The 26,907-nt window shown below is 45.2% G+C and overlaps 1 protein-coding gene across 4 annotated transcripts in view; it reads left to right on the forward strand.

Annotated features, from left to right (window-relative positions):
• usp9 (ubiquitin specific peptidase 9) overlaps positions 1–26,907 on the forward strand; it is a 153,263-nt gene that overhangs the window by 108,443 nt on the left and 17,913 nt on the right. For all 4 annotated transcript variants that reach the window (XM_084309461.1, XM_084309463.1, XM_084309464.1 and 1 more), the window contains 11 exons: positions 246–412; positions 551–659; positions 826–972; positions 1,407–1,553; positions 1,708–1,915; positions 4,376–4,596; positions 13,793–13,980; positions 14,423–14,596; positions 14,758–14,899; positions 15,181–15,937; positions 24,217–24,340. In XM_084309461.1, the coding sequence (XP_084165587.1) occupies positions 246–412; positions 551–659; positions 826–972; positions 1,407–1,553; positions 1,708–1,915; positions 4,376–4,596; positions 13,793–13,980; positions 14,423–14,596; positions 14,758–14,899; positions 15,181–15,937; positions 24,217–24,340 (2,384 nt within the window). The remainder of the gene's footprint in view (positions 1–245; positions 413–550; positions 660–825; positions 973–1,406; positions 1,554–1,707; positions 1,916–4,375; positions 4,597–13,792; positions 13,981–14,422; positions 14,597–14,757; positions 14,900–15,180; positions 15,938–24,216; positions 24,341–26,907) is intronic.

Here is a 26,907-nt window from a genome sequence, read left to right on the forward strand (position 1 = left end):
TGAATTATTAAGGGAAATGAACTGAAATTGATATGTTCTCATTAGTGTTAGTGTTGTCCACTCAGCACTTGTATAAGACTCTTGCAATAACTCTCCCTGTAAAAGGGTCAGAAAAGGGCCAACAGCCAGCCTACAATTGGCCATAACAATTTAATTGGACTAATTTTGTCTCTTTTTTTTTTTTAACTCAAATCGGCAGTACCTGGTGGCATCTCTAATGTTTTGTTGTTCCTCTTCTCTGCCAGACGAATGCAGCCAAGGAGCCCGATGGGGAGGATGAGCAGGTTTGCTGTGAAGCCCTGGAGGTGATGACCCTGTGTTTCGCCCTCATGCCCACGGCGCTGGACACGCTCAGCAAAGAGAAGGCCTGGCAGACCTTCATCATCGACCTGCTGCTGCACTGCCACAGCAAGTACGTACACCCTCCTCTCCCTCCCATCAGCTGTGAAACACTAGTAGGAACTAGACTGAGCCCTTCCTCAGCCTCTGTAGCCGCTCAGGGTGCGACTAGTAAGATCCTGAGCTGGTAACGTGTCTCGTTCTGCCCCAGGTCTGTACGCCAGATGGCCCAGGAGCAGTTCTTCCTGATGGCCACCAGGTGCTGTATGGGCCACCGGCCTCTCCTCTTCTTCATCACTCTCCTCTTCACGGTGCTCGGGGTGAGTGGCTCTAGGGCTCCACAGTCAGATTCTAGGCCTCACTTTGTCCTTGTGTGGGATATGATAACATGGTCACTGACACGTAAACCTGCACTGAACCACTAGCCACTCGAGCCGTTCTAATGAAGAGCTGGTTGTGTGTGTGTGTGTGTGTGACTGTGTACAGAGCACGGCCAAGGAGCGGGCCAAGCATGCAGGGGACTACTTCACTCTCCTCAGGCACCTGCTCAACTACGCCTACAACAGCAACATCAACCTGCCCAACGCAGAGGTGCTGCTCAACAACGAGATCGACTGGCTCAAGAGGATCAGGGTGAGTCTGCGGTCCATACGTCCACGCTCAGCTGGTCGTCTCTTATTAATGAAACCACTATATAGCTTTAGATTAGATTCAAATGTATTGTCATTATACAGCACAAGTACAGTACAACGAAAATAAGTTTGGCATCCAACCAGAGTGCAAATGTAACCGTAAAGTGCAACAGTAATATACAACGTACAGGTGATTAAACTGGGTACAAAATATACAAATTAGTACTACTGAGTGTAGTGCTAATCGGATGTATGTACAGAGTTGTAGTATAATATGTACAATGATACAGGTGTAAAGACAGTATGGTAGTAGTCATACTGGCCAGTAGTATAACTAGTAAGAGAAGGATATGTACAGATATAGCGAGTAGTTTGGCCTATGTGGCTGAATTTGTCGGCAGAGCTGACGGCGGCTGGCATGCTTGTGTTGTCCAGGACGAGGTGAAGAGGACGGGGGAGACGGGCGTGGAGGAGACCATTCTGGAGGGTCACATCGGTGTCACCAAGGAGCTGCTGGCCTTCCAGACCCCAGAGAAGAAATACTACATCGGCTGTGAGAAGGGAGGCGCTAACCTCATCAAGGTACAGCGAGCACGGAGCGGTTCTCCCCAGAGACCAATGAGAAGCGTCAACCATTCATGTTCTGTTTTCACTCTGGACTACAAAATAACAGCGCGATCCCTCACCTCTCCACACGTTCCCTTATCGTCTCATCATCTCTCCCTCCCTCCTCCAGGAGCTGATCGACGACTTCATCTTCCCGGCGTCTAACGTCTACCTGCAGTACATGAAGAGCGGGGAGTTCCCCACGGAGCAGGCCATCCCGGTCTGCAGCAGCCCCGCCTCCATCAACGCCGGCTTCGAGCTGCTGGTGGCCCTGGCTGTCGGCTGCGTCCGCAACCTCAAGCAGATAGCGGACACTCTCACAGACATGTACTACCTAGGTAGGGAACCAGCACAGTACACATCCTATACTCTTCACAGATATGTACTACCTAGGTAGGGAACCAGCACAGTACACATCCTATACTCTTCACAGACATGTACTACCTAGGTACTAGGTAGGGAACCAGCACAGTACCCATCCTATACTCTTCACAGACATGTACTACCTAGGTAGGGAACCAGCACAGTACACATCCTATACTCTTCACAGACATGTACTACCTAGGTACTAGGTAGGGAACCAGCACAGTACCCATCCTATACTCTTCACAGACATGTACTACCTAGGTACTAGGTAGGGAACCAGCACAGTACACATACTATACTCTTCACAGACATGTACTACCTAGGTAGGGAACCAGCACCGTACCCATCCTATACTCTTCACAGACATGTACTACCTAGGTAGGGAACCAGCACCGTACCCATCCTATACTGTAACTGAGGGGTTACAAAACCCTGACTGTATTAAAGATTGTGATAGATTAAACCACTGCTAGTTATGTACTGTAATTACTGGCCAGACAGTACATCAAATATAGATGGTGAACACCCACAAGAACACGGCATTGACAAAGAAATAGTATTTGAGGGTATTTTATTATTATTATGCAACATTAGGTTACAGAATGAGAATTAGGGTCGCGCTTGTATGGCGAAGAATATGCGTAAAGTCAGTCAATAGCATGAGTCACCAAGAATAGCAGGAATCCTACGATGGGTCTAAGTTGACACCACCTGTCGTATAATAGCAACTATATAAGGCAACACTGGTACCGCCTGGAGACAATGGGTTCCCTCCGGGGGTGTAAGGCCTGGAGGGTAGAGGAATGTTCGGGTACTCAGTCTGATTCAATGAGGAATAAAGAGACTCCAGGTACAGGAGTCGGTCCTTGTAAATCCCTTGATCAGCAGCAAAGCAATAATTGTAATCCAAATGCTCGATAGCATTGATGACAGTTAGCCAGCCTCCGTCCACGAGGCCAGCCCGAGTTGTAATCCTCACGAGGTTGAAACCCAAACGATAGTGGAAATCAACGATGCTCTTCTCCGGGTAACACGTTCCAAATCAATATAATCCAACCAGTAATGGTTCTGCAATCGCCGACGCCGATTCTCCTGTCTACATGTCCAAAGGTTCTCCACCTAGGACTCCTCGGGTGTGGGCGACGTATTTAGGCCACACACCCTGGCTAAGTACACTAGCTAAAGACACGACGAACCGCTGGGTAATGCTACACACGAACGAACTGTGGCCGCACGATATACAATAAATGAACGACTATTTACTTCACATTAGATTAGGTCGAACTCGACGTCACTGCATTAAACTCTGACACTTTACTATTCTATTCGCACATGGTTCTCAACGCTCTGTTAGACGCAAGGTTGCTCACTTCACTGCACGTTGACTCGGGATGAACAACAACTCTGCGCACCTGCGCCCTATATATACTTAAGTGACTATCTAGTCCCAAACCGCAGTCTTTGTCTGGTATCAATACGCTGTCTCCGGGCATGTCCTGACATGCCTGAACTTGTCTTTGAACCTGCCGTTGGGGGCCTGCGCGCTGGCGCCTAGGGGCGCTGTCCAATAAGGAGAGCGAATATTACTCTGGTTTGAACGCAGGTAAAGGGATATTCCGTGTATATATATAAATAATATACAAAGTATATCGAACAATAAAGGTAGATTCTCAGTTTAATCTGGCCCTTCACAACATATACTCTTCACAGACATGTACTACCTAGGTAGGGAACCAGCACCGTACCCATCCTATACTCTTCACAGACATGTACTACCTAGGTAGGGAACCAGCACCGTACCCATCCTATACTCTTCACAGACATGTACTACCTAGGTAGGGAACCAGCACCGTACCCATCCTATACTCTTCACAGACATGTACTACCTAGGTAGGGAACCAGCACCGTACCCATCCTATACTCTTCACAGACATGTACTACCTAGGTAGGGAACCAGCACCGTACCCATACACAAATGATATCCTTCATTTAATTTAGTTTAAACTCGAAATGCAACTGAGGTTTCCCTGTTCCGAGGAAACTCAGGGGGCCCTTTAAGGACCAGCCAGTCATAATTCCAATAATGATGTAGTATAAGGAGTTAGCTTACCAATAAGGGCCTTATGAATGAAAAAATACCTCTCTAAGGGCCAACCAACCTTCTCAAGGACACAGTGATGAGTGTCGTATCTATCATTAGTGATGAATCTGAGGGCAGAGTCCAGGGATTTAAGGGTTGAGGCTGCAGCATGTTTATAGATTACATCACCATAGTCCAAGACTGCTTCGACAACTCTCTCCCTTCTAATCAAAGGACAGCTGGTTCTTCGTACATGTAAACAGACATTTAGACTGTATCAGGTGTTCAGCTCAGGGTCAAGGAGGTCTCCAGGCAGGGTGTTGTTTCTGACGGCGGTGTCCCCTGCCTCCAGGTTGTGAGACGCTAACGGAGTGGGAGTACCTGCCTCCGGTCGGGCCGCGGCCCAACAAGGGCTTCGTGGGCCTGAAGAACGCCGGGGCCACCTGCTACATGAACTCTGTCATCCAGCAGCTCTACATGATCCCCCCCATCCGCAACGGCATCCTGGCCATCGAGGGCACCGGCACGGACGTGGACGACGACATGTCGGGGGACGAGAAGCAGGAGAACGAGGTATTTTGTGGTCATTTCATCTCTTCATTTTAACTCATGAGACACCGAGCTTACCCTCATTTACAGCGACGACGAGCTTACAGAACGAGACACAGTTTATCAGCAATTTAATACATGTAGGCACAAGAAATAAGAATAAACCATTAAGAATTATGACGGTTATAAGTCGACACAGTGGTCGGAGATCATACTTTTAATTGCAGCAAAAGAAGGAAGAACCGTCAGCTTCAGAGTCAGTTGGAGGGCATTCCAGGTGTTGGAAGCATCAAAGGAAAAAGCATTTTTTGCTAGTTCAGAGCAAACTCGAGGAACCCTAAGCAACAATCTGTGTGTGTGTGTTTGTTAAACCTCTCGAGCCGTCACCCAATGAAGACTTTCATCCTTTCTCAGCATCCAGTGACTTAGTAGCCGTCTCCAGGCTCCTGTGTAGGCAGAGCTTGGAGCTGCAGGCACTACAGTTAGAGAAGGCCTGTCACCAGAACTACTTTTGTTGGGTGATATATTGTCCCAGAAGTAGATAAACTATATTATTGGCATTTGAAGACTATTTTATGCCACTGATATAATTACGATAATAGTATAATAGTGCAATAATTAAAGTGCAGCCTTTCAAATAGCAATGGACTTTTAACTCTTAAGAATATGCAATGTCTTAAAGTCTAACTACAAGGTTTCTAAGCAGCTCTGGAAACTCTACGACAGTATGGAAAATTGTATTTAATCATTTCCAGATCCTGGAGAATGATTATGAGGTGGGTGAAGAGTCCTGATATGACTGAAATGACTAACTCTACATTTGATGTAGTTATGGATCCACTGTCATTACATATTGTGACAGCTGTTATGAATAATCCTCAGCTGTAGTCATGGTGATATGGCCTGGTTGATGGTTATAAATATTGCCCATGCAGCCACTATCCAGCATACACCATCATCAACTGTGACCAAAATCCTCACACCCAGTCAAGAAATCGGGTCTGGAGAAAGTCTAGACCACTGAAATGAAACATGTGTAGGAACCGTGCAACTTAACCCCCTTTCACACATATCTCAGGCACCTCAAGTGATTTTCACTATTTACACAATAACGCATGCCATGGGAATACTTTAACCAGGGTTCCCGTGGGGTCTTAAAAATTCTTAAATTCAATAATAAAGCATTTTAGGCCTTAAAAATTTATTGAATATGATTTTGATAGGTCTTAAATATGTATTGGATTAGGAAGTTACTTCTATGTTGCGGTAACTTCTCTATATCTCGTTTAAAAGTGTTTGGGGGAAATGTCCAGGCTGCAAAGTAAGCAGTATGGTAATAGCCTCGGTCATCAATCCCCCCCCCCCAACTATTTGTATGGAATTACTTCTTTCATAGTCATTTACCTTCATACCTTTTTTCCAGTATGGCCGTGAAATGGGTATTAAATTCAACCCAAAAAGGTCTTCAATTTAACTTGTTGAAAGCTGCAGGAACCCTGTGTAACGTTGGGAACTGGGCCAAAATGGAGCGTTCTATGTTTTTGAGTGATACAGCCGCTTCCTTTTCCATGCTACAGCATGGTGTTGTTTCTTTTCATAAACTAAAGTGGTTACTTTTCAGATTTTGTGAATGTCATGAGTTAATGTTGCGTAGCTGATAAAGGGGGCCGTGTCCTAATGATGACTGATGATGGCCATAAGTAACGTCAACAGGAGAGGTTCTGCCATGTCCAGACATTAATACAGATAAGATCTCCAAAAACACATCAATCACCCATCAAAGTTTGTTAATAAACACAAGTAGGACAGTTCACTTCTAATCAATGGAGCTGATGGCCCTTCCTAGGCGAGCCGGCGTCGACAGCAGTTCATCCTCGTATTCCCATGCTGTTTAACATTATCATCTGGCCGCAGAACACGACGTGCCTCAGTAAATCATGGATCGCCACATGCTCTTTTTTTCCTCTCCCATCTCCAACTGCGGTTTTTGTTCCCAGCTCGTAAAACTGGATGGGATTGTTATGTTTTAGATGAGCTTTTAGGTTTAGCTGCATTGGCACTTTCTTTTATTTATTTTTTTAAACAAAGTCGACACACCGGCTTGTTAATGGGCTCTCCTCTCTCATAGAGCCATATGAAATCCGTTTTATTTTTTTCCAAATTCCATTTTATTTTTTTCCAAATTCCGTTTTTTCCGTTTTAATATTTCAGAATTCTGTATTTTGCTTTGTACGCTCATTTTACCATCAGAAATAGTGTCTAATAAGTGGGAATGAATAAATGTCCACAATTTAATAAGATATAACGTTAGGTTATGACTATAACCAAGTTCTGTTAATTAGGGGTGACGCTTGGCATCACTACTGCACTATCTCGCGTACGTGCACGCGTACTGAATAAACCACAAATGTACCTCTAATACCAGTATTAGTCTGACCACACCCCTCATCAGCTTACCTTCATAAGCAGGTGTGTGGTCACCTGCTCTCCTCCTTCCCAAGCTTTCACCACAAGGTGAGGTCAAGGGCTGCAGCGGCCGTCTGATGCCAAGCGTCACCCCTAATTAACAGAACTTGGTTATAGTCATAACCTAACGTTCTGTTTCATTAGGGGCTCTGCTTGGCATCACTACTGCACAAAGGGAGGCCAAGCGGAGCCGCTGGCTGACAAATACACCCCGCTGACAGCCCCCCAAAACCATCAGAACAGGGAGGGCCGAGCCCCCCCGACCCCCCCTAATGGAGGGTATCCCCCCTATTAGAGGCTTCACGGGAAGGCGACGGACCCGACCGTGCGAAGAGGCACTCAAGCAACTTAACGCACAGGGTGAGCAGACCGTGGCTTGACCCCACGACTACACACACGCACAACCCGCATGCCACCCGGGAACGAACGGAGGAACAACCTCGTTACTGCCCCCAGAATCACGGGGTCAAGGGCAAACCCAAACCCCGTGGCAAGGCCGTAGCAGCGGAGCGCGAAGGAAGACCCAGACCCACCAAAAGGACTGGACTCCCTGGTATGGGGGCCCGGAGAAGTCCATGATGCCAGCATCAAGACCCCACCAGGTGGGCACGTAGTGCCCCGCCCCCCACATCGCCAGCGTATTCGTACAAAGGCCCCCCAGTTACTGCACCTGGTAATCCCAGGCGGTATCCCAAGTACTAACCAGGCCAGAACCTGCTTAGCTTCCGAGATCGGACGAGATCGGGCGTGTTCAGGTCGGTATGGCCGTAAACCGAGCGGGCCCCGTCCCCCCAACAGTACACCGCCTGGCACACTAACCCTGCAGAACAGACAGTCAGCATGGCCGTAAGCACACAAAAAAGGTTAACCAACGGAAGCAGGCAGCGCACCGGGGAAAAACCAGGCAACAGGCTGTTAACCCTAGCCTGGAGACTGCGGACGAGACAGGCGCCAGAGGGGACAGCTGAACACAGCCGCCCCGGCGGAAGGAGCGTAAGCTGGCGGTGTTGCATGACCAAGCCTCCATTTAAAAACCCCCACCCAGAGGGGTCGAGGCAGAGAAGGCTGACACGATTGGCAGACGTCATGAACGTGCAGGGGCACCCTCAAACGGTGAACCCGGGAGTTGACACTGCTCCAACACACCAGGGAATCAACCACCTCGGTGTTACCCAATGCGGTGGTTGTTCCTATAACCCCTCAAGAAAAAACTCCAAAACACACCTGCGGGTATACACCGGCTATACCGCAGTACAAGTGTTCCAGTTTCCAAAAAGGGTTAACCCAGGCCTACGGGTCGCAAACATCACTTCGGACCGGGCCTGGCGGTACGGGAAGCACAGGGTCACCAGAGGAGGTCAAAAAACCACCCCCACAGGCCCCTCTTCGCCATGCGTGAGAGAGGAGCGAAAAATAATGGAGAACCAGCCCCTAAGCACACCGTACCTGGTATTCCCCGGCGGTCTCCCAACCAAGTACTAACCAGGACCAACCTGTGTAGCGGCCGAGATCCGACGAGATCGAGCGCGTACAGAATGGCATGGCTGTAAGCCATGACGACAGTGCTGAGTAAAAACATACCCAACCAGGGTCTCCATAGCGCTTAACCCTGTGACACCCAGACCGACCTGGCATTTTTCCCCCTGAAAAAAGCCCAAGTCCCTCAGGGTACCAGAACAGCAGATCTGCATCCCCGGCGGACAACGGGTTCAACTGATCTGGACCAGCGTGACCAGAACCAGTCCCGTGCCCTAACCACGCCGACATGCCTACTCCAGGAGAAGGGCAGATATGCGTGTTGATCTTAACATGAAAAGAAGGCGCCACCCAGACGTTCGGACGAACCGCGCCTGGTGGCCCACCCCAAGGGCGTGAGACCCCACTACATATGTTCAGATCCATCCCGTCATCATCCCCCAGACATGAACGAGAATCCGTCGACAACCCACCCAGGTCATGGGATGTGGTCGTCGGAAGAGGAAAAACCCCCATCTCAGTTGCTTTATAAAAACGCTGTTTCAACCACAAGCAACCAAGGCGTGCCAGTCAATCGCCTGTTTACAGCGAGCTAGCACTATACGTGCGTCGGGACACACCCCCATCAATGAACAGGCTATTTAGACCTGTCATTGAATCCCCAAGGTGCCCAGGGGAACGACAAGAGGGGTGTGACACTCCCTAACTCCAACACTTCTGGAATAGAAAGAAGGAAGCATCAACAGTATGTATCCCAGTCTACACAGCCGGGGTAAAAAATGTTCACATTTTTACATCCCACCACCCTCCCATAGGAAAGAGACGGGGATCCCCAGAGAGACTTCCCACGCGAGCTGTACAGATTGAAAAGAATATATTGCACCTTGAGCCATGTAAAAAACTGGTTTTAGGGCCTCCGGGGAAGAGGCACTGAACCCATACACACTCAATAAACGAATTGAATCGAATATACATACAATAGAAAAGGACCCTTCTAGAGGGTCCACTCACTTTGACAATCTGAGGAGGAAGGCTCTGTACTCTGATGGAGGCTTCCTCACATGGAAGAAGGAGTCCGAACTCACAGAAGGCCTGAATAGGCGCTTGGTGAGGAGGAGCCCTGACCACCCCCCCTGAAAACAAATCCATCACATGGACCTGAACAGCACACGGAAGTCCTACCAACAGAGACGCGCACGGTGACGTACTCTATGGCGGGGGAATTCCTGCGGTGCACACGCCCAATATACCAGGCCGTGGGACCAGGAACTCCCTCCCCCCCCCCCCCCCCCCGTAACGTGCCGAACCGCCACGTGACGGGAACCTTGAAGGACAGGGGGTGTACCCCTGACCGACAGAACAATGGGGAGAGGAAAGGTTACCAGTTCACCCCTTTACGACCCCACACCCATGATACGACGTAACGACAAAAAGAGAATATGACACAGTCATAGTCAGCTCTATGAAGCGTTTCACAGCTCCACACAGCGCATGAGCTAACCTGCCATCTGATTTTTACTAAGGAAAAACACAGAATAGAGAGGGCTCTAAGAACCCCGGTCCAACATACACATGTGCTTCTGTGGCCAGTACAACCCAGTTGTAGGTCACATGACACACACAACCCATCATCACCTACAAAAAATGGCAAAAACACTCAACAGAGGAACGCCGTTTTTTTCACAATGAGAGAATACATCATTCTTGATTAGTATCGACCACAGGCCTTGCTAAGCACACATGACAGCAACCAAACCAATCTCCCTTTAGGAAATAAGTTTCTCCAGCAGATTTAGCACAACCTCAGCAATCAAGCTAAGAGTTACATCGTATCCCTACCACACAAAAGACACAATTAATGCACAACATGTCTGATAGGAGGTGATAAAGTCCCCAGGGAACCGGGGGGGAAAACACAATCCTCCTATTTTACCCTCAATACGGCCAGTTAAAACAGGAAAACCTGTTAATGTGTGAACACACTGTTCATTGTCATTACAGTCTGAGAAAGAACATTCTTTTACTCACTTGTCACCAAGCATAGCTTCATAGGTTAGTTACCTTAGTTGTGAGTACACGGCCGTGTTACTCACACAACAACCAGATCATTACATCCCGTTTGCACGGAGAAGCTAACTGCCAGTGACAAAAACAGCTCACACATAACCCGCAACGTATCCTAAATGCATTGTAGCAACACACGTTTTGGGAAAAACACCGTTATTCACAATACATTTAGCAAAGTAAAACCAGAAGACGTGTTATGAGGTCTGGTCAACCCCGTTCCTACCCGGAACGCAGATCAGCGAAGTGCAGTCACAAGACACCGTAGAACACAGCCGTCCTGTGTTGTTCGATCCGGGCAGCGTCGCCGCTCCAACCAGTCGCTACAGTCCTCTTTGTTGACGCAATCCCCGTCCAGGCTCAGGGCAGGGTCGACGAACATCCCCTGTCAAGGATGACGTCGTGGTCAAGAGTGTAAAACATGTTAAAATCAAAGCACGTTCAACAGAATAGCATCAAGCTAACGGCTGCTCCAACCGTTCGGGTGCTATTGCTTCCGCTCGCGAGACGCCGATCTAACGACGCACGCGATCAGAAGCGAGCTCACGGCGGCGCGCGAGAAGCTAAGCTACCCCGCGCCAGGCCATGGCCATAGCAGCAAGCTAACGTTACCTAGCGACCACGACATGCTAGCCCCGCAGCTAACAGCTGACTGGCTAATAGTAGGCCTTAAGCAGGCCATGCAGCGATCCAGCAGGCTAACGCAGCAGTTAACAGCTGACCGGCTAACCGTAAGCTATGAACATGTAAACAATGACATAACACTCACCCAGACAGGCCGCCGTTCTGAACCTCTCCTCACTTTTTAAGAGAAAAGAGAAAACAAGATGTCAACACCGCTTCACAACGGTGACATTACCACATCCGACGGAATCAGCACAGTACCAACTGGCCTGTGTAGCTGACTTTGAACATGAATCTGCCGCTATCGCACATTACATGCACATATCCCCTCGTGAAGGAATACTCTCATTTGGATATGAAAGATGGGGCCTTAACACGGTGACAGAGAGAATCCACTCGTCCAGAACACACAGGGATCACCAGTGTCAATGGTCGCGGCCCACTAGTTAAAACTATAATGGTCTCCAGACCAAGGCCTTCTGTCGCCTAGGTGGCTGAACAAAGGACCCTAGTCTGGGGCCGGTTTCCATAAACTTTGTCAAGTAGCCCCCATAGCACTAACAGACAAGTGGAGCCCGCCAGCAAACACTACTCACCCAACCTGGAACGCACCGCTTCTCACAACAGCGGCATGTCCGACAGTTCAGCTGTGGCCTGACAGGTTTCACCCCAACAAACACAGCAAGGAACTGCAGTTGAGAAGCATGCAGCGGCGTGCTCCCAATACGAAAACCGGTGGAGGGTTTTTAGAATGATCATCATCTTCCAGACACTCCAGTACGAAGACAATATCGCCGTATTTTCTCGAAAATAGTGAGAGAGAAAATAAAGATATGATGTCAACGTATCCTTGTTTCCCAAAGCTGCTCCTAAACCTTTCTTCCATCATGGTGTCAAGTGTGGGGATCTACCGAGGCACTTCTTCCTTGTGGTGAAAGCGAGAAGGAGGAGAGCAGGTGACCACACACCTGCTTATGAAGGTAAGCTGATGAGGGGTGTGGTCAGACTAATACTGGTATTAGAGGTACATTTGTGGTTTATTCAGTACGCGTGCACGTACGCGAGATAGTGCAGTAGTGATGCCAAGCAGAGCCCTTAATGAAACAGAACAGTCCATTTAATAGGGCCGTCTTAAATACTTTGAAGCTTCGTTCGATGGGCATGGGATTCGAATATGAAAATAAAATATGATTATTTAAAAAAAAAAAAAAAATTATATATATTTTTGCAGAATCAACTCTGCCTCTCTTTGTTAACTACAACAAGCAATGCTGTTTGTTATTTAAGATGAGGTCGGACTCGGCACTGACAGATTTGTGTTCATTGTGCTGCTTTTATAAAGCCTCAAATGACGGCTTACAATATTTCATGAAAGCAAAGTGTTTTGTTTGTCTAAGATTTTAAAAGGTTTAAACTTTACAGCACTGACAACGTTGAACAAAGTGCTGTACAAGTCCCACAACATAAAAAAAAAAAGTAAAAAAAAAATAATTTTAAATTTTTTTTTTTTATAGTGGATTCCATTTTTATTGCTCAATTCCGCGATTCCGTGATCACGGATTCCATATGGCTCTACTCTCTCATTCGGCTTGAACCCAAAATGTGCCCACACACCGGAGCTGTGGAATGCGGGGGTGGGGGACACACATTATCTTCACTTCACCTGGTTCACTGTCGCTGTCCACCCTGCGTGCGTGCGTGTGTATGTAGGTGTGTGTGTGGAGGAGCTGCCGCTGAGCCCCACCTCCGACAGAGGGAGCAGAAGAAGAAGATTACTTTACTGTCAATGTACAAAAGGCGATTGAAATGTGTCTTTTCACATATCCCTCCTACTTACACACACACACACACACACACACACAGTCATATGCATTTCATCAGAGAGGTCAGAGCGCAGGCTCGCCCGCAGTGCAGCGCCCCTGGAGCAGTGCCTTGCTCAAGGGCACTTAGGCAGAATGGTGGGCTCCGTAGATGTAATACCAGCCACCCTTCAGTCGCCAGGTCACAGCTGGAAATACACCCTCCTGTCAGTGGCGGCGATCGAACCAGCAACCTTTCTCTAGGCCATTCTGCCTCCCCAGACGAGAGGCAACGTGAACAAACACGATGGGCAATATCTAGGTCGGCAAGAACTATCGAGGTCATGTCCATATATCATATAAGTCGATAAATATTCTGACGGGCCTAACTGATTAATAATATTGATAGTCATTCGTCTGAGCCATCAAACGAACGTTTGCTCGTCCTTTCGGATAACTCCTCCATTCTTGCAAAAGGCAAGACGCACTTCAATCAATATCTGAAATGAAAGAGAAAAAATAACCTTCTTACTGTCATGCACTTGTCCTAATATACTAACCTACACTGTAGCACTCAACTTTGATGAACATTGTTACTCAGCTGATAGAATTGTGCCCTTCCTGCTGACTTGTCGTACAGAACTTGTAAGTCGCTTTGGATAAAAGCGTCCGCTAAATGACAATGTAAATGTAAGACGTCGTACAAGGAAATGACCGGAAGGCTCTTAGGCGAAGAGTGTTGTCTTCTTTTGTGCTAGAAGCTTGACCCCCCCCCCCCCCCCCCCCCCCAGAGTAACGTGGACCCTCGCGACGAGGTCTTCAGCTACCACCACCAGTTTGACGACAAGCCCTCCAGCAAGTCGGAGGACCGGAAGGAGTACAACATCGGGGTGCTGCGCCACCTGCAGGTCATCTTCGGCCACCTGGCCGCCTCCAGGCTGCAGTACTACGTCCCCAGGGGCTTCTGGAAACAGTTCAGGTATTCCACGGGAGTGTTCCTTTTAGACTTCTCCCCAAGCTGGTTTATATCGGTCTTTCGAAATGACTTGTGCATAACTTGTAGGGGTGTAACGATAAAACCTGACAATGATTCGATTCGATTACGATTCTTCAGGCAACGATTAAATGCATCATGAAATCTCTTCGTTTGACCATGATTCGATACATTTTCCATCAGTTAATTCCCAAAAAAAAAATTTAAATACACAAATGTGGCTGGGGGAACTGATTCACTCAGCATGAATGGACTATAGGTCAATAATATTTTTTTTTTTAATAAAAAGAAAAAAGATTTATTTAGATTATTATCGATTCTGATCTATTTCAAATCACATTAGGATCGATGCATCGTTACACCCCTAATAACTTGTGTTTGGTATCTTTTCCCGCCTGCCGCTCCCCCCATCCCCTCCTCCTCCCAGGTTATGGGGTGAACCGGTGAACCTGCGGGAGCAGCACGACGCTCTAGAGTTCTTCAACTCTCTGGTGGACAGCCTTGACGAGGCTCTGAAAGCTCTGGGCCACCCGGCCATGCTGAGCAAGGTGCTGGGAGGCTCTTTCGCTGACCAGAAGATCTGCCAAGGTTGCCCCCACAGGTGAGATCAGGGCACAGAGTCCGTCTCCCTTTTTGTTCATATACTCTCATAGGAGTTTATTTTTTTTATAAATTCCACGTACAAACGTTGGCCCAGGATGATGGAACGCGATCATCTACTGGATGGATGATCTTTTAATACTGAATGGATTGTTTTGGCAGGTATGAGTGTGAGGAGTCGTTCACCACACTGAATGTAGACATCAGGAACCACCAGAACTTGCTGGACTCCATGGAGCAGTACGTCAAAGGAGATCTGCTGGAGGGAGCCAACGCCTACCACTGTGAGAAGTGCAACAAAAAGGTATGAACACAGCAGTTTTCTCACCCAATAACAGAATATGTTAACTATATACTTATAAAACACACTTGGGAAATGTGTATAACTTTGCTCTTGCCACAGGGGAGACTTTCAGTAATTTTTATACCATATACCCTCTACAAAGAAAAAGAAATGAAGGGGGAAAAGGCCATTCAAGATTGTCCCCAGATTGACTCGAATGCATCTCCCTGCAAATTTTTCTCCTAAGCCTGTGGGTGATTCCTTTGAAAGGCTCTAACGCGTTGATCTGCCTCCCTCCACAGGTGGACACAGTGAAGCGTCTGCTGATCAAGAAGCTGCCCCCCGTCCTGGCCATCCAGCTGAAGCGCTTCGACTACGACTGGGAGCGCGAGTGCGCCATCAAGTTCAACGACTACTTCGAGTTCCCCCGGGAGCTGGACATGGAGCCGTACACCGTGGCCGGCGTGGCCAAGCTGGAGGGCGACGACGTCAACCCGGAGAACCAGGTGATCCAGCAGAACGAGCCGTCGGAGCCCACGCCCCCTGGCAGCTCCAAGTACCGGCTCGTCGGCGTGCTGGTGCACTCGGGCCAGGCCAGCGGCGGCCACTACTACTCCTACATCATCCAGCGGAACGGCGGCGACGGCGAGCGGAATCGCTGGTACAAGTTCGACGACGGCGACGTGACTGAGTGCAAGATGGACGACGAGGAGGAAATGAAGAACCAGTGCTTCGGTGGGGAGTACATGGGCGAGGTGTTCGACCACATGATGAAGAGGATGTCGTACCGCCGGCAGAAGCGCTGGTGGAACGCTTACATCCTCTTCTACGAGCGGATGGACTCACTGGACAAGGACAGCGAGCTGGTCAAGTACATCTCGGAGCTCACCCTGTCTTCCACCAAGCCGCACCAGGTCAAGATGCCCGGTGTCATTGAGTGCAGCGTGCGGAAGCAGAATGTCCAGTTCATGCACAACCGAATGCAATACAGCCTGGAATATTTCCAGTTCATTAAGAAACTCCTGACCTGTAACAGTGTCTATTTAAACCCTCCTCCAGGTATGTATTAGTGCATAGTGTTTTGTATGTGGGAAAGGGACACGGTTATACAGGAAGATGGAGAGAGCAAGACTCTTCCAGCTGGATACGTGTGTATGTGTATGTGTGTGTGTGTGCACACCAGTTGATTTCTTATAGGTAAATGTGGCTCCTCTGCTAGCAGATAACCCACAAAGCCTTGCTTGAACTTCTATGTACTTATCTAATATTTTACAAATTTATGGCAGTTTCAACAACGTTTCTGATCACTGATCTCGGATTTGGGTTGCCGCGGTGATGTGAATTTCCCATGAATAATATCTGTAGAGAGCTTACTTTGATCTTTAACTGCTACTGGCAGCTACATTGATCCGCTGTGTCTGTCCGTCTGCGTCTGTTCTTAATTCATTTTCAATTCCGATCAATGTTATTTAGCGCATTGCGCAAACATACTTTTTTCTGGTCTGGACTGGTCCCCAGAGCTCCTCTCCAGTCAAGCTGCCACGGGGTTTAGAAATCTGTAATATTGCCAAGTCCTCCGCCATCGTTGTGTAACCTGCCTTTTTTTCTCTGCTTCACGTGAAGTTAAATCTACTCTGAAGAAGTGAAAGTGAAACTTAAGCTACTGTGTTGTCTGACTAAGGCTACGTTTAGACGGAGAGAGTCTGAACAGAAACCGCAAAAGTCGTCTTGCGGTCTCCCTTTTAATTTTGCGTTTAGACTAGTGTTTTGGGGTGGAATTCTCCGTGCAGACGAGGCTGTAACAACTCGAGACAACGGAGCCCCGCTGTCACACGATTGGCGCATATGTCACATGACGTGCTGTGAAGACCCGCCCTACTCTGCCTCTGATTCGCAGAGTGTGGGTGGGGAATGTGATTGGACCAAAGCAGAGTCACTCACAGACAGTGGGTCCAGTCATAATAGTTGTGATAGCCGCGGGACAGATTCTTGTGTATTTAAAAGTACTGCCAATGTTTAAGCTTCTAGGCTACTGGCGCATGCCTGTGATGTAAGCAGTAGGCGCGACGAGAGCCTTGACGACCCTTTCGTCATCGTTTTATGCGGTTTGACAGTTTAGATGAGAGCGCAAAGGTTTACTGTTTCTAGGAATTCCACCCTGGAAGGTGGTCTCACTTTTTTATGGTTTCACCCCGTAAAAACACTGTTTCCGTATAAACGAAAGGCACATCTGAAAAAATATTTTTGCGTATTCACCTGCTAGCGTTTCCGTCTAAACGGGACCTAAGTATTGATAACAAATTAAAAAAAAAATTGTATCTTTGAATGCGGGCACTGATGTGTGAAAATGAACTAAATAGGTTTTATTTCAATTTATAAATAAACCAAAATGTACTCTGTGGATGCCTGAACACAGAGTAACACTGGTATCACAGACTACCGCAGGCCTATCTCAGATGTCTGTTTACTTGTCTGGCTGATGTAGTGATACACATCAAACCCAATGCTCGCATGGTATATTGGATGCTTGCAGAAGCAACATCCCTTTTTAAAAGGATTTGGAGGAGAGCAGTGGTGGTGAGCAGGGGCTGCTGTTAACTGCACTTCGCCTCTGCCTCCCTCTGAAGTTTATATGTGTCAATGCATTATTAATGAAGCCATGGCCCCCTGGTGCCGCACAGGGAAATTAACTACGAGGGTAGCCATCAGTGTAAAAGCACTTGGTTGGGATTAAATGCTTCAGCTCATCAACAATGTATAGTGAGAGAGAGAGAGAGAGAGAAAATTTGAGTTGTGGTTTCTGGGGGTTTGTTTGCTTTTAGTTTTTCCCACAATAAGCGGCTTGTATGCAAATAAGTTGTTGATATATCTCATTCTCGACTCCAAATTCCTAATTTAGGTGTGGGGAAATTCACTCATGAACAACTTAGTTTTGCCAGAGATGGGATTATACAACTCCGTTCCACCGACTGACTCGAAAAACAAAGTTTATTTATTATCGATTAGCTTCCTCATAAGCCCACTGTCTGGAACAGGGTTGATCTGGCTCTGAACCATAATTCATAGCAGGCAGCTTTCTGGTTACTGAGATATTGATTGACATTTTCAGAGAAATTGTCTATTGGTGTTTCTCACTTTGTTAAGTCGGGGAAAAGCAGAGATGTATATAGACTGAACTGAGAATCGAAGGGACATGCTGGGCTGCACGGTGTGATTTCAAGATGTAGAAAATATATTCCTTTACTTCCTTACATCTTTTAACAGACATTTTCTTTAGAAATGTGGTCCATTGATTAGTTATGATTGACTGCTCTAATGCCAGGAAGGGCGGTGGGGGTGTCACCATTACAAGCAGTAGCTGGGTCCTTTTGCCAAAACTCCTTAGGGTTAACCGTACCATTTAAGCCCACGTACCCTATACGCCCACCAGCAACTTTGACACTTAACACATTGAGTGCCGGCAGGGGTCGCACTATTTGGGACTGATTTTCCGATATTTCATGATTTTCGCGGAGCTATTTCTATATTCTATATTATGGCTATGTGTCTAATACGCCCGTCGCTTATCAATGACTTGCTTGCAGTCAACATGTACGAAACGGATTGTTTTTTCATCTGTACATTTCCGTTTTATACCGTTTTGAAAAACTCAAGTTTTTGGAAATTTCTAGTGTAGAAATTAGTGTAATACACAAACACGTTGTCATTTTCCGGCTGATTTAGGAATAGTTTTAAAATAAACGCTAGATTATCGATAGTATATGTGTACTCATGCACGCTAGAGAAGCGGGCTGAAAAATCGATTTATGACCTGGTCAGCGCTAGGGGTGGGACGATACATCGATCCAGATCGATATATCGATCTATTATCAATTATCAAATAGGATCGATGCAACGTAAAAAGATCGATTCAAATTGCGATACTCTTATTTTGAAAATCCCCTCGTGAGCATATCCATCCCGGCTGCAACCACAACAGTAGCTCAGCGCAGCTCCGTGTGTGTAGACGTTAGACACATAGCTGTCAACATTGGGTTTTTAAAAAACTTGCAGGTTTTAGCCCCGCCCCTTCTCCTGGCCCCGCCCCATCAGCCCGCCCCCTCCCACCCGGCCCCGCCCCCTCCCAATGGAGCTGCCTCGTCGCTGCCATCTGCTGGTCAAAACCGGTATTATTTTGTTTTCCTACTGTGTAGAGTGTAAATGCTATAAAAATACAGTAAATTACCTTTTATCAAAATATTAACCATTAAATAAAGGTTGTAATCTGTAAATGCATTTGATTTTACTGTAATTTGACAGTATTTGGAAACCATAGATGCCAGACATTTAGTTTTCTTGCAGCTTTTTTTCTTACAGTCTACAGTCAGTGAATCCTAAATCTCCACTAGGCAACCACTTAGAACATGAAGAACATATTTAGTATAACAGCGAACAGATATAATAACTAATTGTAAGAATTCTGTGTTTAAAACTGTTTTGAAACAGTTTGTACTCTCCACAGAGGAGAGGTGGGGGGGGGGGGTATTTTTGCATCTGAATAGAGCTGCGCGTTGGGATTCAGATTAACTGAGCCAGGTAAAGGCATTCACAGAGAGAGTCATTAACGTTAACGATGGACGCATTCAGGTGAGGGTAGTTGTCCACGCCCCCCCCCCCCCCCCCCCCCAAACTAGCTGAAGTGTGAAAATCAGAGGCATTTCCTCCCCTTGAGCGTTCTAGACAACAGACTGAGTTACAAGATTTAAATTAATACATGATATTCAAAACATTCTCAGATTTAAGTATGACACATCATTTGAAAGCTTACATTCTGTACTTTCACAACCTGGAAAAATCTGGAAAATGAAAATGGAGACATGTCGGCACAAACGCTGGACTTGATCACATATATTTTATGAGTTTATAAAAATTATATATAAAAATATATATATACCGGTATTTTATTTATTTATTTTTATTTTTATTTTTTTTTCAAAAACGTGCCAATCCGTGAACCGTGAAAAGGGCGTGCAGAGGGTCGAAAAAACAGGAGAATCCTGGGAAAAACGGTAGGGTTGACAGCTATGGTTAGACAGCATTGCTTCAGAGTCCGCCTATTTTGCCAGAAATAAGTGCCTGTTCTTTTCCCCACAAGGGGTCAAATGCATCTAACATGCTTTCCATCCTCGCCATTCCTTTATGCCCACGTCGCGTTAAATACCGAAATTAACGTTGCGTTAGCGTGAGCTAACTAAGCTAAGCTGATCGAGCGATAGAGAGGACAGCAGAGGTCCACTAGGGACTGGGAAGTGAGATAGCCCCACTAACAGGATCTGGCCGGTACTGCACCTTCTGACTCCCAATATGCCTTTTCCAGCCAAAATACAGCGCTGTGATAGGATATTAATATCGGGGAAAAAAAGAAAAACGAACCAAAAACAGTGAACAGGAGGTCTATTTGTAAACAAATAGATTATTTTTCATTTAAATGTCTGGAAGAGATCAAAAATAAAAATGTCAAATGATATTTCCATTGCCTTTTTTGTTGTTGATTTAAATGTTACTGATTGTGTTAAATGGGCATATAATATCGTCTCATATCGATCGCAGGCACCTGAATCGAATCGTATCGTGGCAGACTTTGTGATATCGGAAAATATCGTATCGTTGTCCAAAGAATCGATATCGTATCGTATCGTGATGAAAACTGGTAATTCCCACCCCTAGTCAGCACTAACGTCATATACACCCATAGGGGACACGTTGTGAAATATGTGAAAAAAAAACATCTGATTACCCCAAGACTGGTAAAATAGATTCCTTAACTCAGATCAGATGTTCTGCAAAAAGATTATTCCAATTCCTGATCGCCATTGCAAATATCGATCGCGTTTATTGATCCAACCTTATGTACTCGAAACACATAATCCACGCTGCTCTGAGGGTCCCCAATGGATGCAGTAGTCTCGGGTTACATGCCTGAGAAGTAAAATGTGGAATCCGGAGTTTTCTTTTCACATGCATTTTCATTGAGTCCATTCCAATCGGTGCAATACCATCCAGGAGACGATAGGGGGTGGTATTTGCCCTTTTCGAGCTCATAGACAGTCCCAATGATAACGTGAGGCTGGATTGATGAAAAATGTATGGATATCGCTAATAAAAGCAATAACGAGATTTCTCGTCATTGGCACTCAACGCATGGCGGCCAACAACGAGATTTCCTGTCGTTGGCACTCAATGTGTTAATTTAAAAAAATATATATATATATAAATATAATATATATATTTGCTAGAATATTTCGTTTTTTTTATGTCTCATCCTGAAGTTTGTTGTAAAACTAAGGTTTTATTCTTAATCAAATAAGTCATCAGTTAATTAGAGATGGTTATGCATCAGCTCTTCTGGCTATGTGCATATAAGTATACCAACACTGCTGCTACAGAGGCATTTTCACAATATCTCTAGTTTTATTAGTTGCTCATACTTATTTGAAAATTCAGAGATGAATGTTTTTATATATTATGCAACAATTCAAAGCATGCTACTGTTATTAGAAATATGGCTTTTTGTTTGTCCACATGATGTAGTCAGTGTAGTAGTGGTTTAAAGGAACACACCAACTTTTTGGGAAATTAGCTTATTTGCCATCTACCCTGGAGTTAGACAAGCAGATGCATACCATTTTCTTCTCTGTGCATGCATTAGGCTTAGGGAACAGCTGCACGGTTAGCCTAGCTTAGCGTCATTCACTGGAAGTAGGTGTGCCAGTGTAGCCTAGTTCCCAACAGTCACGAAATACACTCCAAATACAACTCCAAAACGTTCCTGTAAACATGTTGTGACCTGTGTATTTACCACGTGGAGAAATAAAAAACATTTTGTTGACATTTTCGTTTTTCTAAGCAGATATATACTCTGAACTATTTTTTGCTGAACCACTGCTGCCTGGGCAGCAACAGGGCTTTTGAGTTGAGGAAATCACTGCACCCAGGCAGCAGTGGTTCGGCAAAAGATTGTTCAAAGTATATATCTGCTTGTAAAACGGAAATGTCTTATAATCTTAATTTTTTTCTCCATGTGGCAAATACACAGGTCACAACATGTTTTACAGGAACGTTTTGGAGTGTATTTTCGTGATTGTTGGGAACTAGGCTACACTGGCACTGGCACACCTACTTCCAGTGACGCTAAGCTAGGCTAACGGAGCGGCTGTTCCCTAAGCCTAATGCATGCACAGAGAAGAAAAGCGTATGTATCTGCTTGTCTAACTCCAGGGTAGATGGCAAACAAGCTAATTTACCAAAAAGTTGGCGTGTTCCTTTAAGGAAGCCTTCTACAACACGATGTAGTCAGTATAGTAGTGGTTTAAAGAAGCCTTCTACAACATGATGTAGTCAGTATAGTAGTGGTTTAAAGAAGCCTTCTACAACATGATGTAATCAGTATAGTAGTGATTTAAGGAAGCCTTCTACAACATGATGTAGTAAGTATAGTAGTGATTTAAGGAAGCCTTCTACAACATGATGTAGTCAGTATAGTAGTGATTTAAGGAAGCCATCTACAACATGTAGTCCGTATAGTACTAGTGATTTTAAGGAAGCCTTCTACAACAATCTCAAGCATCATTTGATTGCATTTCTAATCCATTTCACCTAATAATCACCGTTGTCCCTGTATGTTCCCATTAAGCTAATTTCCATTAACCGTCAATGCAATGTCTGGAAAAAATATCGAAATCATGTTTTGAGAGATTCATCAATAGTTCAATTAGGAGACTGGTCTGCCGTTTGGACCACATTTAGCCGCTAGCAGCAGGCTCTCAAGGACTACTAAGCCAAATGGAACGCTTATTAGAAATCTAGTTCAAAATGAGTCATTCTCATTGGATTTCTGCTTTGTAGAAATAAATGAGTTTTTGCTACGGTCTAATGAAGGCATAGTTGTGCTTAATACATGCTGAAAGAGGTAGACGGAAGGGCAGAGCTCCTCCAGCTCCTGGGTGCTATAGGACGCATGTTCTGACAACATGACAACTGGCAACTTTAACAACTTTTCACTTCTTAGAAATGTAATGAATTTTAATCGTTAAATTCTAAAGTGGGCGTATACTACATACCCTATAGTATGTACTATATACCCAACCTTTGACATTGTGTACCTTATATCTTTTATTTAAAGGGGACATGCATTGCTATTCCTTGCACTATTTGGGCAACTTTACACAATGCCTGTGAGTCTATGGAACACATCTGTAAGTTTTTTTTTTTTAATTGTATTCATTGTTTTAGATTTATAATCAAGTACTCAAAAGCATAATTTTTCTCCCTTTGGAATTCAGGCTGTTATAAGCGCTTTGAGTGACAGTCACCCACACAGTCTGAGACTGGCACAGAGAGATTGAGGGGGAGACTAATTAATTTTGTCGCAGGGGGCATAATCCCACGGGACAATGCATTGGTAACTTGTTTCAAATGACAATATATACCTCTGTGATTATTATTGCACGGATCGGAATACGGGCGTGCGCGTGGGAGCATGCGCAAAGATATTTTGACCGTGATAAGCTAGTGCTCCCGACTGCGAGAGAGAGAGAGAGGGACACACGGAGCATTTACACACAACACACAAATGCTCCGTGTGTGTGTGAGAGAAGACCCATCCCGCGGCGCACGCACGCACATTTTTACACACATTCCTGCGCGCGGGGACCGCGCGGTCCCTCTCTCTCCATCCCTCTCTCTCTCTATCTCCCTCTCTCTCGCTTGCTCGTTCTCTGCCTCTGTCAGAACCCGTTTGAGGAAGTGTCGGGTTACACTATGCGCTACAACCATAGAGGGGGCGTTACTGCAAATCTGTCCTTATTCACGTCAGCAATACCGTCAAATCAGAACGGCTTAGTTGAGTGAGGGAAGATCTCGTGAACTCGAGACTAGACTGATGAGTCAATATGGTAATTAACGACACAGACCACATTGATATAATCCCCCATTGCTAGGAAATAATGCTAAACACTGGAAAAGGCCATTTATAATGCATGGGACCTTTAATATAAATTGTATTTTGTTGTATATTTTGTATAAATGGATACATTTTCAAATGAGATATTTTATTTTTTTCATTGTAAACATTTGTTTAATTGTATTGTATATCAAACATTTCTAAATATAGATTTTGGTGGGCTTAAATGGTACACCAAACCGTTATATATATATATACAAATTAATATTTAAAATAATAATGAATGAATAAAAGAAAATCCTATACAAGACATTTAGATTCTTTATTCATTCATATTTAATTATTATTATTTTTACTTGTACTTGTACTTGGCTGATATGTGCTGTGTTTCCACCAGGACAAGACCATCTTCTGCCAGAGGCAGAGGAGATAGCTATGATTAGTGTTCAGCTGGCTGCTAAGTTCCTCTTCAGCACAGGCTTCCACACCAAGAAAGTAGTGCGGGGTCCCGCCAGCGACTGGTATGTCTGTCTCTCCTCTCCTCAGCTAAGTTCTGTCTGTCTCTCCTCTCCTCTGCTAAGTTCAGTCTGTCTCTCCTCTCTGCTAAGTTCTATCTGTCTCTCCTCTGCTAAGTTATGTCTGTCTCTCCTCTCTGTTCTGTCCGTCTCTCCTCTCCTCTGCAAAGTGCTGTCTGTCTCTCCTCTGCTAAGTTATGTCTGTCTCTCCTCTGCTAAGTTATGTCCGTCTCTCCTCTGCTAAGTTATGTCTGTCTCTCCTCTGCTAAGTTATGTCTGTCTCTCCTCTGCTAAGTTATGTCTGTCTCTCCTCTGCTAAGTTATGTCTATCCTCTCCTCTGCTAAGTGCTGTCTGTCTCTCCTCTGCTAAGTTACGTCTGTCTCTCCTCTGCTAAGTTACGTCTGTCTCTCCTCTGCTAAGTTATGTCTATCCTCTCCTCTGCTAAGTGCTGTCTGTCTCTCCTCTGCTAAGTTATGTCTATCCTCTCCTCTGCTAAGTGCTGTCTGTCTCTCCTAGAGCCATATGAAATCCGCGTTCACGGAATCGCGGACGGAATCGCGGAATTAACCAATAAAAATGGAATCAACTTCAAAACGTGGAATATTGCAGAATTTGGCCTAATCTGGACTGAAATTTCGTTTTTGGGTGGAACGTTTGGTGCACACGCGACCGGGGAGGCTACAGCGTGTTACACACAACACAGCAGTGCTCAAGTGTCTGGCTGCTTCAGTGTTAACATCGTCAAGAAGCTAAAAAATTCCACAATAAGCCCTCAATTCAGAGCAGAACAGTATCCTAATGACTTTTATGCCTCTGGTGATAAGGTGTTTTGCTAATTCTGTCAACGTTCCGTGGACTGGACCCGCAAAAACACTTGCGACACTATTGTGATTAAATAGCTATAACGTTAGGACATGATAGCTTCTAGCTAAATCTAGTGCACCCACCCATTTGTTTAATGCAAACGATTGTCATTACACACTGTCCTTTATAAACTAAATACACTTAAATAGCTATGTAACGTTATAGGACTATAGATGGAAATGATAGCTTCTAGAAGTTCTAGCTAAATCTGGTGCACCCATCCATTTGTTTAATGCAAACGATTGTCATTATACACTGCCCTTTATAATCTAAATAAACTTAAATAGCTATGAAACGTTACAGTACATAGGACTATAGATGGAAATGATAGCTTCTTGCTAAATCTAGTGCACCCATCCATTTGTTTAATGCAAACGATTGTCATTATACACTGTCCTTTATAAACGAAATAAACTAAACTAAAGGTGCCTAAATTATGCATTACTATATTTCATCACAATATAATAGATATAGCTAGGTTACTGACATTGTCATTGTGATAATGTCAGTAGTAGCTAGCTGTATCTATTGTTTACACTTGAAATATGTATTTTTATTTTGTCACAATATTAATTGAAAAATATTGTGTAAAATGTAACTGTATTTCTGAGTTGCAGCACTTAAAAACATTAAATGGACTGTTATATCTTATTCAATTGTGGACATGTATTCATTCCCACTTATTAGACACTATTTCTGATGGTAAAATGAGCATAAAAAGCAAAATACAGAATTCTGAAATATTAAAATGGAAAAAATGGAATTTGGGAAAAAATAAAATGGAATTTGGAAAATAATAAAACGGATTTCATATGGCTCTAGTCTCTCCTCTGCTATCCTCTCCTCTGCTAAGTGCTGTCTGTCTCTCCTCTGCTAAGTTATGTCTATCCTCTCCTCTGCTAAGTGCTGTCTGTCTCTCCTCTGCTAAGTTATGTCTGTCTCTCCTCTGCTAAGTTATGTCTGTCTCTCCTCTGCTAAGTTATGTCTGTCTCTCCTCTGCTAAGTGCTGTCTGTCTCTCCTCTGCTAAGTTATGTCTGTCTCTCCTCTGCTAAGTGCTGTCTGTCTCTCCTCTGCTAAGTTACGTCTGTCTCTCCTCTGCTAAGTTACGTCTGTCTCTCCTCTGCTAAGTGCTGTCTGTCTCTCCTCTGCTAAGTGCTGTCTGTCTCTCCTCTGCTAAATTATGTCTGTCTCCTCTGCTAAGTTATGTCTGTCTCCTCTGCTAAGTTATGTCTGTCTCCTCTGCTAAGTTATGTCTGTCTATCCTCTCCTCTGCTAAGTTATGTCTGTCTCTCCTCTGCTAAGTTATGTCTGTATCCTCTCCTCTGCTAAGTTATGTCTGTTTCCTCTGCTAAGTTATGTCTGTCTATCCTCTCCTCTGCTAAGTTATGTCTGTCTATCCTCTCCTCTGCTAAGTTATGTCTGTCTATCCTCTCCTCTGCTAAGTTCTGCCTGTCTCTCCTCTCATCACTGCTCTCTCCGCGGAACTGATAGAAAGTGCCTTCTCAGGGTTTACCATAATGATTTTTTTTCAGGTACACTGAAGATAGCCCCTGTAAAAAAATTATAATCTGGGTATCTGCAGGGTATTGAAAAGTCTTAAAAAGTATTAAATTAATCATTCGCAATTTAAGGCCTGAAATGGTATTAAAAAGTCTTACATTTCATTTGCACAGGTATTCGATTTTTTGGGGGGGCAGCCTGACTGTC

Source organism: Notolepis coatsorum, assembly GCF_963971535.1.
Source record: "Notolepis coatsorum genome assembly, chromosome: 3".
Classification (NCBI taxonomy): domain Eukaryota; kingdom Metazoa; phylum Chordata; class Actinopteri; order Aulopiformes; family Paralepididae; genus Notolepis; species Notolepis coatsorum.